Source organism: Salminus brasiliensis, chromosome 15 (genome assembly GCF_030463535.1).
Source record: "Salminus brasiliensis chromosome 15, fSalBra1.hap2, whole genome shotgun sequence".
Lineage (NCBI taxonomy): Eukaryota > Metazoa > Chordata > Actinopteri > Characiformes > Bryconidae > Salminus > Salminus brasiliensis.
The window spans coordinates 32,894,432-32,911,931 of NC_132892.1; the positions used below are offsets into that span (position 1 = coordinate 32,894,432).

Genomic DNA, 17,500 nt, shown 5'->3' on the forward strand with positions numbered 1-17,500 from the left:
TGTAAAGCCTGCAGATCCAACAGGCTGCTCTAGCTAGATGCTGCCAAATAGCCTGACTACCCTTAGGAGAGAGAGCAGGGTAGCGCTAAAAATCATCATCATCATCATCTTCATCATCATCAGGTGTCAGCACTGCTCACATGAATGCTCACCAACTGGATTCTGCGGTGGTTAGTAAAGCACTGAGCTGTTGTTGCTTAGAAACGGAGGCCTCCCGTTAACGAACTGCACATCGTAACCGTTACTCGTAACCATCCTAACCAGCTCCAGTAACCGTCGTCAGCTCCAGTTCGTTACGCTGTCCGTTGCTTAGGAACATTCTGCCGATGCAGTGATCTACATTGTTTACTACACATTTCTAGTGCATTGTGGGAACTAGTACCGCCCTCAAAATCACTTTACGAGAAAAATGGCCGATATAGGTCATTGAGCCCGAAAACGTAAACAGGGGGGCGTGGTTTTTTTTTTGGCCTTGTTTTTGGATTGGTTGTACGTTTTGTGAGGTGGGCGAGGCCCTCCATGAGCATCAGTAAGAACCTTAGGTGGCCATGACTCAGCAGTAGGTTCACCAGTTGTCCTTCCGTGAAGAACTTTTGGTAGGTACTGACCACTGTACACTGGTTGGGAACCCCACAAGACCTGATGCCTGGTGTTCTGGAGATGTTCTGACCCAGTCGTGTATCTAGAACATCACAGTCTGGTTCTTGTTAAAGTGTCTCCGATTCTTACGCTCGTCCGTTTTTTCCTGCTTCATCACCTTCATCACCTTCAAGAGCTGACCGTTCACTTTTCTCCATAATGTGAATCTGGCTGTTGTTCTTTATTCTGTATCAGAATTTCAGGATGAACGGACCAATAGAAACGCTCCAAAATGACCCGAATGACATCTACACTGATTTCCATAAAGAGTTCAGAAGGTTAGAAGTTAAGTTTGAAGTTAAAAGTTTGTTACAGAACAAATTTGTTGTAAGAAAAAAAACTTTCTCATAAGTAAAGGAATTTTATGAAAAATAAGTATTTAATGTAAATAAATACTAATATTTAAGTAGTTTTCTTTTCATTAATTACAAATGACATTTATTTCTTTTTTTGCAGATTATTATTATAATTTTTTTGCTTTTTAAAATTACATTAAAATAAATGTATTGTGTATTGTATTGTAATTATCAAAATAATTTACTTTTAATAATAAATTAATTAAACTTAAATGATAATATAAAGATTTCTGCAATAATTATCAAATGATTCATTTTTAATATATTTTATTAACTTATTAAACTTAAACAATAACAAAGTTTTTTTTACAATATCATCAAAATCATTTCTTTTTCATTATAATTATAATGATTAAATGTATTTAAATGATCATTTAAAGTTTTTGCTGCAATAATGATCAATTAGTTTAATAACTATAATTAATATATATATAGGATGTTTGTCCATACTACATTTTATTTTGTAATTTTATTGTAAATGTTATTAGTTTAATATTTATATTTACACTGTTGTCATTTACTGAGGACTGTTGAAATAGTGAAATAGTGGCGGCCATTGTTGTTGTTGTTGTTGTTATTGTTGTCATTTGGCTGCTGTTGTTGTTCTACTACTATCTAGTGATGGTGTGGTGTGAGGTTCTTCACACTGGCTCATGGGTTCTTTAATAGCTCTGGCCTCCAGAACCAGAGCAGTCCGGTCCTGCTCCACCACCAGCAGCTCTGACAAGGTGGACGAGGAGCAGCGTGAGCGAGTGGTCACTCATTGCTCACGTCCACCCTGACACTCAGAGGCCATGACTCAACCCGCACTGCTATTTCTGGACAGCAGGAGCACTCATGCTCTCACACACAAACAGCTTTCAGAGGCCTGCTCCAGCTCGCTTGCTCATTTCTCTCTGAAAGCGGGCTGAGAGCAGCTGGTGTGACTTCGCCGTGGTTTCTCGGAGAGTGGGAGCTGGAGCTGAGAAATCACGACCCAAAGCTGATTGGTGGAACACTGTATTTACACTGTGCGTCCACAAACTTGTGGACAACCATTCTAATGAATGCATTCAGCTACTGACACAGATGTGCAAATGCAGCCTGTCTAGTCCCTGTAGAGAAGAAGAAGAACTGCCAATAGAATAGGACCATCTGGAGCAGATCAGCATCATGACCCTATTGGCACCATGCTGCCTAATGCTGCCAGGCGTGGGCTAGAGGGTATAATAAAGCCCCCCAGCATTGAGGAGCTGTGGAGCAGTGGAGGAAACTGTGTTCTCTGAATGATGGATGGTGGTGGAGCTCCATCCAGTACTTTTGTGAGGAGTTGAGGAGTTGAGGATGATGAGGTGGGGGGGTGCTGATCAATGCTCAATGATCAAATGCTCTTGTCTCTGAATACAATCAAATCCTCACAGCAATGCTACTTCTTCTCCCTGGACAGTAGAGCCAGTTACTCCAGCAAAAGCAGGATCAGCTCTTTTTAATAGCCTTGATTTCAGAAGACACAATGATGTGACAATAAGCAGGTGTCCCAATACTTTTGTCATTTGGTTGAACAGTAAGAGTTCAGTACATGGAAGTGAGAGGCCATGAACCTCAAACACTGTCGTTCCTCCTTCAGAAGAACTGAAACAGAGCCGATTGCAGAGCCTTAAAACTGTTACATCACAGTCTTGACTCCGCCCACCAGAGAAAGCCCCAGTCGGCGCTGGATAAACACTGAAGCAGTGGAGCATAGCGGCGGCGGCGGCGGCGGAGGCGGTTTCGGGAGAATAAGGTGGTGTTGGTACTGGAGAGCAGCTCATCACCTCCAGACTAATTATGGGAAATATTATGGGTTGCTACGGAAACCAGGCCTCTAGTTCGCGGCCGAGCCGATGTTCGCCACGAAGCGAAAGCAGGGAGGAAACAGGGGTCCACGCTAGGCTACAACTCCAGACAGACGAACCCGGGGAAATCGAGCGGGGGCGTGGCTAAAAGCTGACCGGCTACAGGAGGGGACAGGCCCTAATGTAGAGCCCTGGGGGACGCCATCAGTCAAACCTTCCACCAGTTAGCTCCTATGTTGCATACATTCACACACACACACACACACACACACACACACACACACACACTGGTGATATATTCTGACTAGGTTAGATGTGTGTGTGTGTGTGTGTGGTGTGTGTTCATCGGTCTCCTAGCTGTTGAGAGTAAGACACTACTGTGTGTGTGTGTGTGTGGTGGGGGGGGGGGGGTCAGAGCTAATGAGTACAGCCAGAACTATGATCACAGCATGAGTCACATACACACACACACACACACACACACACACACACACACACACACACGAACATATGCATTCTCTCTCTCTCTCTCTCTCTCCTTTCATTCGTTCATCTTCTCTCTCTCTCTCTCTCTCTCTCTCTCTCTCTCTCTCTTACTCTCTCTCTTTTCTCTCTCTCACTCTCTCTCTCTCCTCTCTCTCTCTCTCTCTCTCTCTCTCTTTACTCTCTTTTCTCTCTCCTTTCTCTCTCTCTCTCTTTCTCTCCTTTCATTCGTTCATCCCTCTCTCTCTCTCTCTCTCTCTCTCTCTCTCTCTCTCTCTCTCTCTCTCTTACTCTCTTTTCTCTCTCTCACTCCTTTCTCTCTCCTTTCTCTCTCTCTCTCTTTCTCTCCTTTCATTCGTTCATCCCCTCTCTCTCTCTTCTCTCTCTCTCCTCTCTCTCTCTCTCTCTCTTGCTCTCTCTCTTTTCTCTCTCTCACTCTCTCTCTCTCCTTTTCTTCTCTCTCTCTCTTTCTCTCCTTTCATTCGTTCATCCTCTCTCTCTCTCTCTCTCTCTCTTTCTCTCTCTTCTCTCTCTCACTCTCTCTCTCCTCTCTCTCTCTCTCTCTCTCTCTCTCTCTTACTCTCTTTTCTCTCTCTCACTCTTTCTCTCTCCTTTCTCTCTCTCTCTCTTTCTCTCCTTTCATTCGTTCATCCCTCTCTCTCTCTCTCTCTCTCTCTCTCTCCTCTCTCTCTCTTGCTCTCTCTCTTTTCTCTCTCTCACTCTCTCTCTCTCCTTTCTCTCTCTCTCTCTCTTTCTCTCCTTTCATTCGTTCATCCCCTCTCTCTCTGTCTCTCTCTCTCTCTCTCTCTTTCTCTTGCTCTCTCTCTCCTTTCATTCGTTCATCTCTCTCTCTCTCTCTCTCTCTCTCTCTCTCTTGCTCTCTCTCTTTTCTCTCTCTCACTCTTTCTCTCTCCTTTCTCTCTCTCTCTCTTTCTCTCCTTTCATTCGTTCATCCTCTCTCTCTCTCTCTCTCTCTCTCTCTCTTGCTCTCTCTCTTTTCTCTCTCTCACTCTCTCTCTCTCCTTTCTCTCTCTCTCTCTTTCTCTCCTTTCATTCGTTCATCCTCTCTCTCTCTTCTCTCTCTCTCTCTCTCTCTCTCTTGCTCTCTCTCTTTTCTCTCTCTCACTCTCTCTCTCTCCTTTCTCTCTCTCTCTCTTTCTCTCCTTTCATTCGTTCATCCTCTCTCTCTCTCTCTCTCTCTCTCTCTCGCTCTCTCTCTCTCTCTCTCTCTCTCTCTGAGGTGGGAAAACCTGCAGTCAGCATCTCTGCATTGACTTTCTTTCTCTGAACGTGTGTGTGTGTGTGTGTGTGTGTGTGAGCAGTGTGTGTGAGCAGTTTTGCATTATTGAAAAGAAGTGTGAAAATGTGTGTGTGTGTGTGTGTGTGTGTGTGTGTGTTCATCGGTCTTCCTAGCTGTTGAGAGTAAGACACTACATGGACAAAAGTTTGTAGACACAATGAAACGGTGAGATTAGTGCTCAGTAAACTTACCGATAGTGGACGTTAGCGGTTATCTTAGCATAAGCTTGAACTCCTAAGCTTCCAACTGGCCGTTGTGGCAATTAGCATTAGCACTTTTCCTTCATATAAAGGATCTTCAAAGAAATGTCCAGCAGAACCACAACAGAGCTGGAAAACAGGCCAGTTCCAAACCCCCAAAACTGTTACATCACAGTCTTGACGCGTTGTGTTTACACCCCCAACATTTACATAAACCCCGCCCACTACAGACAGCTCTAGTCAGAGCTGGAGACAGTGTTGCTTTTTAGCAATTGCTTATCATTCTTTCATGGAAGTTCTCCTTTTGAGAGCTGGTTCCTCTCTGTGGTTCTTAGTAGTTTTCTAATTAAAGATGCTTGGATGACGTGTGTGTGTGTGTGTGTGTGTGTGTGTGTGTGTGTGTGTAAAAGAACGTGATGTCTCTGAGCACATGCTGTCATTCTAATTGACGTTGTCCTTGAAGTGCTCTCCTCTTTGCTCACTGGAATTTCCATTATTCAATTATATGTGTGTGTGGGTAGGTGTGTATGTGTGTGTGTGGGTAGGTGTGTGTGTGTGTGGGTAGGTGTGTGGGTAGGTGTGTGTGTTAGTGGGTAGGTGTGTGTGTGTGTGTGGGTAGGTGTGTGTGTGGTAGCTGTGTGTGTGTGGGTAGCTGTGTGTGTGTGTGTCCTTCCTCTCAGAATAGCTTCAAACGATCCATATTGTATTTTAATCTAATGCTGAAGCAGTAAGTGTGTGTGTGTGTAAGTGTGTGTGTGTGTGTGTGTGTGTGTGTGTGAGTGTATGTGTGTGAGTGTGTGAGTGAGTGAGTGAGTGTGTGTGAGTGTGTGTGTGAGTGAGTGTGTGTGAGTGTGTGTGTGTGTGTGTGTGTGTGTGTGTGTGTGTGTTGTGTGTGTTTCTCTGTAGGGATGCTGTATGATGGGATGCTCTGCTGGGTTCGGATCGTGCCGGTTTCAGGCTGTTAAAGCCATAGTTCAGTCTGAGGTCCGATTTCTCCTCTTTCTCCAGATCCAGTCCATCAGCCAGTCAGTCACTCAGTCAGTCAGTCAGTCGGTCAAACAGTTAGTCACTCAGTCCATCAGTCAGTCACTCAGTCAGTCAGTCAGTCATTAAGTCTGTCAGTCAATCAGTCACTCAGTCGGTGAGTCAGTCTCTGAGTCACTCAGTCAGCATGTCAGTCACTCAGTCCATCAGTAAGTCAAGTCAGTCACTCAGTCTGTCAGTCACTCAGTCACTCAGTCAGCATGTCAGTCAGTCAGTCACTCAGTCACTGAGTCACTCAGTCAGTCTGTCAGTCTGTCAGTCAGTCAGTCCATCAGTCACTCAGTCTGTCAGTCACTCAGTCAGTCTGTCAGTCAGTCAGTCCATCAGTCACTCAGTCTGTCAGTCACTCAGTCAGTCTGTCAGTCAGTCATTCCATCAGTCACTCAGTCTGTCAGTCACTCAGTCAGCATGTCAGTCAGTCACTCAGTCAGTCAGTCACTGAGTCACTCAGTCAGCATGTCAGTCAGTCAGTCACTGAGTCACTCAGTCAGCATGTCAGTCAGTCAGTCACTGAGTCACTCAGTCAGCATGTCAGTCAGTCACTCAGTCAGTCAGTCACTGAGTCACTCAGTCAGCATGTCAGTCAGTCACTCAGTCAGTCAGTCACTGAGTCACTCAGTCAGCATGTCAGTCAGTCAGTCACTGAGTCACTCAGTCAGCATATCAGTCAGTCAGTCAGTCAGTCAGTTAGTCCATCAGTCACTCAGTCAGTAAGTCTGTCAGTCAGTCAGTCAGTCACTGAGTCAGTCATTAAGTCAGTCAGTCACTGAGTCACTCAGTCAGCATGTCAGTCAGTCAGTCAGTCAGTCAGTCAGTTAGTCAATCAGTCGGTCAGTCATTTAGAGCTTGTTCAGTGCCTGAAGTTTGGGTTCTTCACTTTAGGTGCTGGAGCTATGAGACTAGTGTAGCTAACAGTAATGAAGCTTATGTACACCAATTAGCATGGGCTAAATTATCGGTCATAAACCGAGTGTATGATTACCAATCAATTAATCAACCTTTATTTTCACATTCAGAGGTAAATTCATTTTCAGTGTAGTCGAGAGTTTAAACAGTAAACAGGGACTGAAAGAGGACGAAATACAACACAAGTAAAAGAGCAAATGAAACAGATGGAAATTGAAAACATATATATGTATAAGAAGACAAAGATCAGACAAGAAACAAAAATGAACAAAAAATAAACTTAAACAAAACAAAACTAAACTTAAACTAAACTCAAATTAAACAGAAATAAATTTAAACTAAACTCAAATTAAACAAAAAATAAACTTAAACAAACTAAATTAAACTAAACTGACTATAGTAATAATAATAATAATAATAATAATAATAATAATAATAAAAATAATAATAATATAAAACAATAACAGCACTAATAAAAGTATTGACACAACTAAAATAAAAAATAAAATAATAATAATAATAATAATAATAATAATAATAATAATAATAATAATTATTATTATTATTATTATTATTATTATTATTATTCTCATAAACATTATTTATGTATGTATCTGTATGCTGCTGGCTGCTGTTCCTGTTATGTTTTATGCTGTTACGTTTTCTCTGTCAAATATGAATTATTCAACAGCTGTGAATATTTTCATATCCATTGTAAAATGATTATGTACTTATGTTACAAGAAATTAAAATATAGACCCCCCCCCCCCCTCCATATAGACATTAGAAACTGTAAAATAATCCATGGCTGTGCTGTGGCTGTGCTCTGGATGTGCTGTGGCTGTGATCTGGCTGTGATCTGGATGTGATCTGGATGTGATCTGGATGTGCTGTGGCTGTGATCTGGCTGTGATCTGGCTGTGATCTGGTTGTGCTGTGGCTGTGATCTGGCTGTGCTGTGGCTGTGATCTGGTTGTGATCTGCTGTGCTGTGGCTCTGATTCTGGCTGTCCTGTGGCTGTGATCTGGCTGTGATCTGGCTGTGATCTGGTTGTGATCTGGCTGTGATCTGGCTGTGATCTGGCTGTGATCTGGTTGTGATCTGGCTGTGATCTGGCTGTGATCTGTTGTGATCTGGCTGTGATCTGGCTGTGATCTGGCTGTGATCTGGCTGGTGCTGTGGCTGTGCTCTGGCTGTGATCTGGCTGTGATCTGGCTGTGATGTGGCTGTGATCTGGTTGTGCTGTGACAGTGATCTGGCTGTGATCTGGCTGTGATTTGCTGTGCTGTGGCTGTGATCTGGCTGTGATCTTGGCTGAGTCACTTGGCTGTGATCTGGTTGTGCTGTGACTGTGTGATCTGGCTGTGCTGTGGCTGTGATCTGGCTGTGCTGTGGCTGTACCTTGGCTGTGATCTGGTTGTGCTGTGACTGTGTGATCTGACTGTGCCTTGGCTGTGATCTGGTTGTGCTGTTGCTGTGATCTGGCTCTGCTGTAGCTGTGATCTGGCTGTGATCTGGCCTGTGCTGTGACTGTGTGATCTGGCTGTGCTGTGTGACTGTGTGATCTGGCTGTGCTGTGACTGTGCTCTGGCTGTGCTGTGACTGTGTGATCTGGCTGTGCTGTGACTGTGTGATCTGGCTGTGCTGTGACTGTGTGATCTGGCTGTGCTGTGACTGTGCTCTGGCTGTGCTGTGACTGTGTGATCTGGCTGTGCTGTGACTGTGTGATCTGGCTGTGCTGTGACTGTGATCTGGCTGTGCTGTGTTTAAACGTGCTGATATTGAACTATCCTGGAATAGACTTGAATTAGATGGAACTGACTGAACTGAGAGGTCGAGGGAAATTAGGAAACATGAAGGCAGTGTAGCTGTACGGGGGGCAGGCGGGCACGGGACAGGGGTTTGGCAGCTCTCAGCAGAAATGTGATACTGGCTACATCTGCACTGGGTTCATCGTCCGCTCCTCACCTTCAGCTGTGCGGCGTAATGTTCACTATCATCATAATTCTCCCTGCACTTACACAAGTTTCCCTCCGAGTACTACAGTGTGGACCTCCAGAAAGACCCCCTGTAGAGAGCCATTATTAGACTGCTTTTAGACAGTCTCTCCTTTTGAGTCCTGGTTCCTCTTGGTGGTTCTTCTACCTGCTCTTAGGGGAGGTTCTCCTTTGTTCCTCTCAGTGGGTTCTTTATGCTCTTAGGGAAGTTTTCCTCTGGAGTCTTGATTTTTTTAGTGGTCCACTTTATGTTATTCGGGGCTGTCTTGGTTCCTCTCAGTGGTTCTGCCTAGTGCTCTTAATTCTTTTTAAATCTTGGTTCTTCTCAGTGGTACCGTCTTCAGGCTTTTATGGACATCCTCTTTTTGGGTCTTGTTTTCTCTTAATGGTTCTTCCTCATGGTCTTTCTAAAGCTTCTAACGGTGAATCCTTGCTCTTCTCAAGGGTTCTCTTCATACTCTTAAGAAGATTCTCCTTTACAATCTTCATTGTTTTGAGCAGTGGTTCCTCTCAGTGGTTCCTTGTCAGGCCCCTATGGAGGGTGTCCCTTTCAGTTCTGTCTTTTGAGTCTTGGTTCCTGTTAGTGGTCATGTCATTAAGGATGTCCTCTTTTGGGTCTTATTGTGCTGGTTTCTCTCAGTGGTTCTTCTACATGCTCTTAGGGAGGTTCTCCCTTTGTTCCTCTCAGGGGTTCCTTCTCATGTCCCTATGGAGGGTGTCCTTTTATGTCTTGGTCCTCTCAGTGGTTCTTTCTCATGCCCCTATAGAGGGTGTCCCTTTATGTCTTGTTTTCCTCTCAGTGGTTCTTTCTCATGTCCCTATGGAGGGTGTCCTTTTACATTTTGTTTCCTCTCAGTGGTTCTTTCTCATGTCCCTATGGAGGGTGTCCTTTTACATTTTGTTTCCTCTTTGTGGTTCTTTCTCATGTCCTATGGAGGGTGTCCTTTTACATTTTGTTTCCTCTTAGTGGTTCTTTCTCATGTCCCTAATGGAGGGTGTCCTTTTACATTTTGTTTCCTCTTAGTGGTTCTTTCTCATGTCCCTATGGAGGGTGTCCTTTTATGTCTTGGGTCCTATCAGTGGTTCCTTCTCATGTCCCCATGGAGGGTGTCCCTTAACGTCTTGGTTCTTATTAGTGGTTCCTTCTCATGTCCCCATGGAGGGTGTCCCTTAACGTCTTGGTTCTTATTTGGTTCCTTTTCATGTCCCTATGGAGGGTGTCCCTTTACAGCTTGTTTCCTCTTAGTGGTTCTTTCTCATGTCCCTGTGGAGGGTGTCCTTTTACATTTTGTTTCCTCTCAGTGGTTCTTTCTCATGCCCCTATAGAGGGTGTCCTTTTATGTCTTGGGTCCTCTCAGTGGTTCTTTCTCATGCCCCTATAGAGGGTGTCCCTTTATGTCTTGTTTCCTCTCAGTGGTTCTTTCTCATGCCCCTATAGAGGGTGTCCTTTTATGTCTTGGGTCCTCTCAGTGGTTCCTTCTCATGTCCCTATGGAGGGTGTCCTTTTATGTCTTGGGTCCTCTCAGTTGTTCTATGGAGGGTGTCCCTTTACAGCTTGTTTCCTCTTAGTGGTTCTTTCTCATGTCCCTATGGAGGGTGTCCCTTTACAGCTTGTTTCCTCTTAGTGGTTCTTTCTCATGTCCCTGTGGAGGGTGTCCTTTTACATTTTGTTTCCTCTCAGTGGTTCTTTCTCATGCCCCTGTGGAGGGTGTCCTTTTATGTCTTGTTTCCTCTCAGTGGTTCTTTCTCATGCCCCTATAGAGGGTGTCCTTTTATGTCTTGGGTCCTCTCAGTGGTTCCTTCTCATGTCCCTATGGAGGGTGTCCTTTTATGTCTTGGGTCCTCTCAGTTGTTCTATGGAGGGTGTCCCTTTACAGCTTGTTTCCTCTTAGTGGTTCTTTCTCATGTCCATATGGAAGGTGTCCCTTTACGTCTTGTTTCCTCTCAGTTGTTCTATGGAGGGTGTCCCTTAACATCTTAGTTCTTATTGGTGGTTCCTTCTCATGTCCCTGTGGAGGGTGTCCTTTTACGTCGTGGGTCTTCTCAGTGGTTCCCTATGGAGGGTGTCCCTTTACATCTTATCTTCCTCTCTTCCTTTATGTCTTGATTCCCCTTAGAGATTCCTTCTCATGCCCTGGTGGAGGGTGTCTCTTTCAGTCTTGGTTCCTCTCAATAGCTCATCAATGCTTTTAGGGAAGTTCTCCCTTGGTTCCTCTCAGTGGTTCCTTCTCATGCCCCTATAGAGAGTTTCCCTTTGCGTCTTGGTTCCCCTCAGTGGTTCCGTCTCATGCCTTGGTTCCTCTCAACAGTTCTTCATATCGTCTCTAAGGGACGTTTTCTTTTTGAGTCTTGGTTTCTCTCTAGTGGTTCTTCCTTTGCACTTAGGAAGGTCATGGTTCCTCACAGTCGGTGTTTCCTCGTGCTCTTGGGCAGGTCTTGGTTCCTCTGAGTGGTCACCTGCTTTCTAAATAATTATCATAATGAATAATTCCCAGTGTAGAGCTGATTCCATATCTGCACAGTGACTCTCCAGTGTGGGGTTGTCCAGGCTTTGTTAGAGACCAGGGTGTGATTGCTCTGCGGTACAGCTCCTCACTCCTCACTCCTCAGCTCATTTATGGAGCTCTCTGAAAGGGACAGCAATCTGATATAGGAAATCACATTGTGTGACCATAACACTGCACTGCTCTCTCTCTCTCTCTTTCTCTCTCTCTCTCTCTCTGTAAATTTGCTGATGTTTGCAGCACTAGTCCTAAAGGACAACGCTGAAATACCCCCATACCCGCCTGCTCAGCACTGCCCTCTGCTGGACAGCTGTATATGTGCTCATAGTATCACTATGCTTCCAGAACAGGCCAGTGTGCTGGCTTAGTGTCCAGCATCATTTACAACACTGAAGCTTGATTCACTTCATGGACAAAAGTATTTGGACACCGGCCCCTCATTTATGGCTTCTTCTGAAAGTCTAGAATATTAAAAAGAGCTGATCCTGCTTTTGTTGGAGTAGCTGTCTCTACTGTACAGAGAAGAAAGCTTTCTACTAGATTCTGGAGATGAATTGTTGTGAGGATTTGATTGCATTTAGCAACAAGAGTGTTAGTGAGGTCAGGACGTTGAATTATGACCATCCCCTTGACTCCCAAATCCCAAAGTACTGGATGGAGCTCCACCATCATCCATCATTCCAGAGAACACAGTTCTTCCACTGCTCCACAGCTCCTCAATGCTGGGGGGCTTTATATATATACCCCTTTAGCCCACGCCTGGCATTAGGTGCACTAGAGCCTGAAGTTGCCATCACCTTAAACATGCAAGGCGACATATTATTATTATTATTATTATTATTATTATTATTATTATTATTATGCAGTATATACATTATGTATATATTGCATAATATATACATATGTAATAAGTGTGTGTTTACTGTAATTGTACCTCTAGCTGTGTGTGTGAGAGAGAGAGTGTGTATGAGTATGAAATAGATCTATAGAGAGAGAAATATGGGGCAGTTTCATCGCCTCGTTTTCCCCAAGTCCCCCATGGGTCTCTGTCGCCATAGCGACAGCTCGCAAAGAGAACCGGTAACTGCCCTCTCTGTGTGTGTGTGTTTCATGTGTGGAGGTAATCTGGCACTAAGCACACTTGCAGTTCATGTATGTACACTATACAGACAAAAGTATTTGGACACCTGTTTCCCAGCCCTTCATTCAGCCCTTGACGAGAGCATCAGTGAGGGATCAGGTGCTGAGGTTGGATGATCAGTTGATCGGGTATTGAATAGAGCTTCATCATCACCAACTGCTATACTAGATGTGGGGAACACTGTTGTGAGGAGGATTTGATTGCATTCAGCCCTGAGAGTGGTCAGTGCTTTTCTAAAGATGCATTACATGTTTTATCTGAAAGGGGTGTCCACAAATGTTTGGACACACTGTGAATCACATTCTCTAGTTATAAGCACTAAAATATCTGGATTGAAAATTTTGAAGTGTGTTAAACTGGAGCCTCAGACTAAGCCCACCAGTCCACCAGCCAGCTCCTCCTGATGACCTACCTAGTCTGATGTGTCTGGGCTCTTGTGGGGAGGTGGTAGCTGTAGAGCGGTGTTTAATTATAGTAGGCAGGCGAGCAGAATGAACTAATTTCACTTTAAACTGGATAATTTTGAAAGCATTGAGCAAAAATAATGATATTCTGAACATCACTGTCCAGCTGAGTCCAGCTGAGAGGAGAGCAAATGCTTTAACATCTCCCATGGGCAGGGTTAAGTGTACCAGACTGAGGGGGGCACTGTAACAGTCTGAAGCAGATCAGCCTTTCCACCTAAACACTTCAAAACATGTGTCCAAATAAATATGACCAGGGATAAGAGGCTGCTGTGTCAAACACTGCATTTATTTTACACCATAAAGTAGAACAGCACACTCACAGCTATCACTCAACAGCAAACTCAACTAGATCTTACTACCATCACATCTACAGTACACACCTGACCCACATCACATCTACAGTACACTCCTGACCCACATCACATCTACAGTACACTCCTGACCCACCATCACGTCTACAGTACACTCCTGACTGACCCACCATCACATCTACAGTACACTCCTGACTGACCCACCATCACATCTACAGTACACTCCTGACCCACCATCACATCTACAGTACGCTCCTGACTGACCCACCATCACATCTACAGTACACTCCTGACTGACCCACCATCACATCTACAGTACACTCCTGACTGACCCACCATCACATCTACAGTACACTCCTGACCCACCATCACATCGACAGTACACTCCTGACTGACCCACCATCACATCTACAGTACACTCCTGACTGACCCACCATCACATCTACAGCACACTCCTGACTGACCCACCATCACACCTACAGTACACTCCTGACCCACCATCATATCTACAGTACACTCCTGACTGACCCACCATCACATCTACAGTACGCTCCTGACTGACCCACCATCACATCTACAGTACACTCCTGACTGACCCACCATCACATCTACAGTATGCTCCTGACCCACCATCACATCTACAGTACACTCCTGACTGACCCACCATCACTTCTACAGTACACTCCTGACCCTCCATCACATCTACAGTACACTCCTGACTGACCCACCATCACATCTACAGTACACTCCTGACTGACCCACCATCACATCTACAGTATGCTCCTGACCCACCATCACATCTACAGTACACTCCTGACCCACCATCACATCTACAGTACACTCCTGACCCACCATCACATCTACAGTACAACTCCTGACTGACCCACCATCACATCTACAGTACACTCCTGACCCACATCACATCTACAGTACACTCCTGTCTGACCCACCATCACATCTACAGTACGCTCCTGACCCACCATCACGTCTACAGTACACTTCTGAACCACCATCACATCACAGTACACTCCGGACCCACAATCACATGTACAGTACACTCCTGACCGACCCACCATCACATCTACAGCACACTCCTGACTCACCATCACATCTACAGTACACTCCTGTCTGACCCACCATCACATCACAGTACACACCTGACCCACCATCACATCTACAGTACGCTCCTGACTGACCCACCATCACATCTACAGTACACTCCTGACCCACCATCACATCTACAATCACACTCCTGACCGACCCACCATCACATCTACAGTACACTCCTGACTGACCCCACCATCACATCTACAGTATGCTCCTGACCCACCATCACATCTACAGTACACTCCTGACCCACCATCACATCTACAGTACACTCCTGACCCACCATCACATCTACAGTACACTCCTGACTGACCCACCATCACATCTACAGTACACTCCTGACCCACATCACATCTACAGTACACTCCTGTCTGACCCACCATCACATCTACAGTACGCTCCTGACCCACCATCACGTCTACAGTACACTTCTGAACCACCATCACATCACAGTACACTCCGGACCCACAATCACATGTACAGTACACTCCTGACCGACCCACCATCACATCTACAGCACACTCCTGACTCACCATCACATCTACAGTACACTCCTGTCTGACCCACCATCACATCACAGTACACACCTGACCCACCATCACATCTACAGTACGCTCCTGACTGACCCACCATCACATCTACAGTACACTCCTGACCCACCATCACATCTACATCACACTCCTGACCGACCCACCATCACATCTACAGCACACTCCTGACTGACCACCATCACAATCTACAGCACACTCCTGACTGACCCACCATCACATCTACAGCACACTCCTGACCCACCATCACATCTACAGTACACTCCTGACTGACCCACCATCACATCTACAGTACACTCCTGACCACCATCACATCTACAGCACACTCCTGACCCACCATCACATCTACAGCACACTCCCTACCACACACACCCTCACTCTGTCTCTCTCCCTCCTTTGTTTCTTTCTGCAGACACACTCCTGATTCACTCCTCCCGCCTCGTCCCACTCTACGGTCCAAAGAACCACCCACACACACTCTTACACACACACGCAAGCTTACACACACACACGTGCTTGCTGTAGCCATGACGACCTCAGCCCTGCGGCGGCAGGTGAAGATGGCAGGTGAAGAACATCGTCCATAACTACTCAGAGGCGGAGATTAAAGTGCGTGAGGCGACTTCTAATGACCCCTGGGGCCCATCCAGTTCGCTGATGTCTGAGATCGCTGACCCTCACCTTCAGCGTGGTGGCCTTCAGCGAGGTCATGGCCATGGTGTGGAAGCGCCTCACGACCACGGCAAGAACTGGAGACATGTCTACAAGGTAACGCCAAGAAACATGGTACAACACATTTATAAACCACATACTACACAGTGTAATTATTAACACATTTATTATACTGCTTATTACACTGCTTATTACACTGTCTGTGATTATTACGCTGCTTATTACTCTGTCTGTGATTATTACGCTGCTTATTACTCTGTCTGTGATTATTATACTGCTAATTACAATGTCCATTAATATTATACTGCTTATTACACTGTCTATTTATATTATACTGCTTATTACACTGTCTATTAATATTATACTGCTTATTACACTGTTTATTATACTGCCCATGCTTATTACACTGTTTATTACTTTGTCTATGCTTATTACACTGCTTATTACACTGTCTATTAATTATTATACTGCTTATTACACTGTCTAAGCTTAGTACACTGTCTATGCTTATTATACTGCTTATTACACTTTTTATTACACTGCCCATGCTTATTACGCTGCTTATTACACTGTCTGTGAATATTATACTGCTAATTACACTGCTTATTACACTGTCTAAGCTTAGTACACTGTCTATGCTTATTACACTGCTTATTACACTGCCTATGCTAACTACACTGCTTATTACACTGTCTAAGCTTAGTACACTGTCTATGCTTATTAATACTGCTATTAAGCGGTCTGTGCTTGTTATACTGCTTATTCCACTGCCTATGTTTATTACACTGCTTATTACACTGTCTATGTTTATTACACTGCTATTACACTGTCTATGTTTATTACACTGCCTATTACACTGTCTATGTTTATTACACTGCTTATTACACTGTCTATGTTTATTACACTGCCTATTACACTGTCTATGTTTATTACACTGCCTATTACACTGTCTATGTTTATTACACTGCCTATTACACTGTCTATGTTTATTACACTGCCTATTACACTGTCTATGTTTATTACACTGCCTATTACACTGTCTATGTTTATTACACTGCTTATTACACTTGTCTATGTTTATTACACTGCCTATTTACACTGTCTATGTTTATTAGCACTGCCTATTACACTGTCTATGTTTATTACACTGCTAATTACACTGTCTATGTTTATTACACTGCTTATTACACTGTCTATGTTTATTACACTGCTTATTACACTGTCTATGTTTTATTACACTGCCTATTACACTGTCTATGTTTATTACACTGCCTATTACACTGTCTATGTTTATTACACTGCCTATACACTGTCTATGTTTATTACACTGCCTATTACACTGTCTATGTTTATTACACTGCCTATTACACTGTCTATGTTTATTATACTGCTTTAGTACTCCTCCCAGTACGGCAAACGTATTAATTTGCGCTCAGTGAGTGAATTTGAATATTCCGTCCCACACAGCTATCAGATTCCAGTCTGACTAGCGAGAGACCACCCATTGTGAACACATGGGCTAAAATCTGATCAGGATACAGCCAGAGACTGGGAGCAGTGTTTGAGGGCAGTGTATGGATCCTCTAATGAATGAAGGTGATTAATTAAGGAGTCGACTGCGCTAATTGTCGACATCATTACTCTGATGTTTTCTAGCTCCTGAGCTGCTGTTAAACTGCTGGCGTGAGGAAGGAAAGGAGGGGCGGATCTGTAGAGGAGTCTAATCTCCACTGGAGAATCACAGCCACACTGATTCATTAGCATTAGCATCTCTGCGCTCTCCCTCACAGCTCCTACTGCAGCAGTGCTGCTCACACTGTCTGTACTAATTCATTAGCAGACTGCCACTACTAACACCACCTTGGAGGCGGAGCTACAGTCTCTCATTAGGGTGAATAATAATTAATAACGCTCTAAATGTAGGTATTGTGGTATACACTGAGGAGGCGGAGCTACAGTCTCTCATTAGGGTGAATATTAATAACTAAATGTAGGGTATTGTGATATGCCA

The 17,500-nt window shown here is 44.4% G+C and overlaps 1 protein-coding gene across 1 annotated transcript in view; it reads left to right on the top strand.

Annotated features, from left to right (window-relative positions):
* The window catches only part of epn3b (epsin 3b), a 31,381-nt gene that overhangs the window by 824 nt on the left and 13,057 nt on the right, over nucleotides 1-17,500 (top strand). The window contains 4 exon segments of the mRNA XM_072657787.1: nucleotides 15,230-15,368; nucleotides 15,370-15,492; nucleotides 15,494-15,548; nucleotides 15,551-15,585. Coding sequence (XP_072513888.1) covers nucleotides 15,345-15,368; nucleotides 15,370-15,492; nucleotides 15,494-15,548; nucleotides 15,551-15,585 — 237 coding nt within the window. The 5' untranslated portion in view covers nucleotides 15,230-15,344.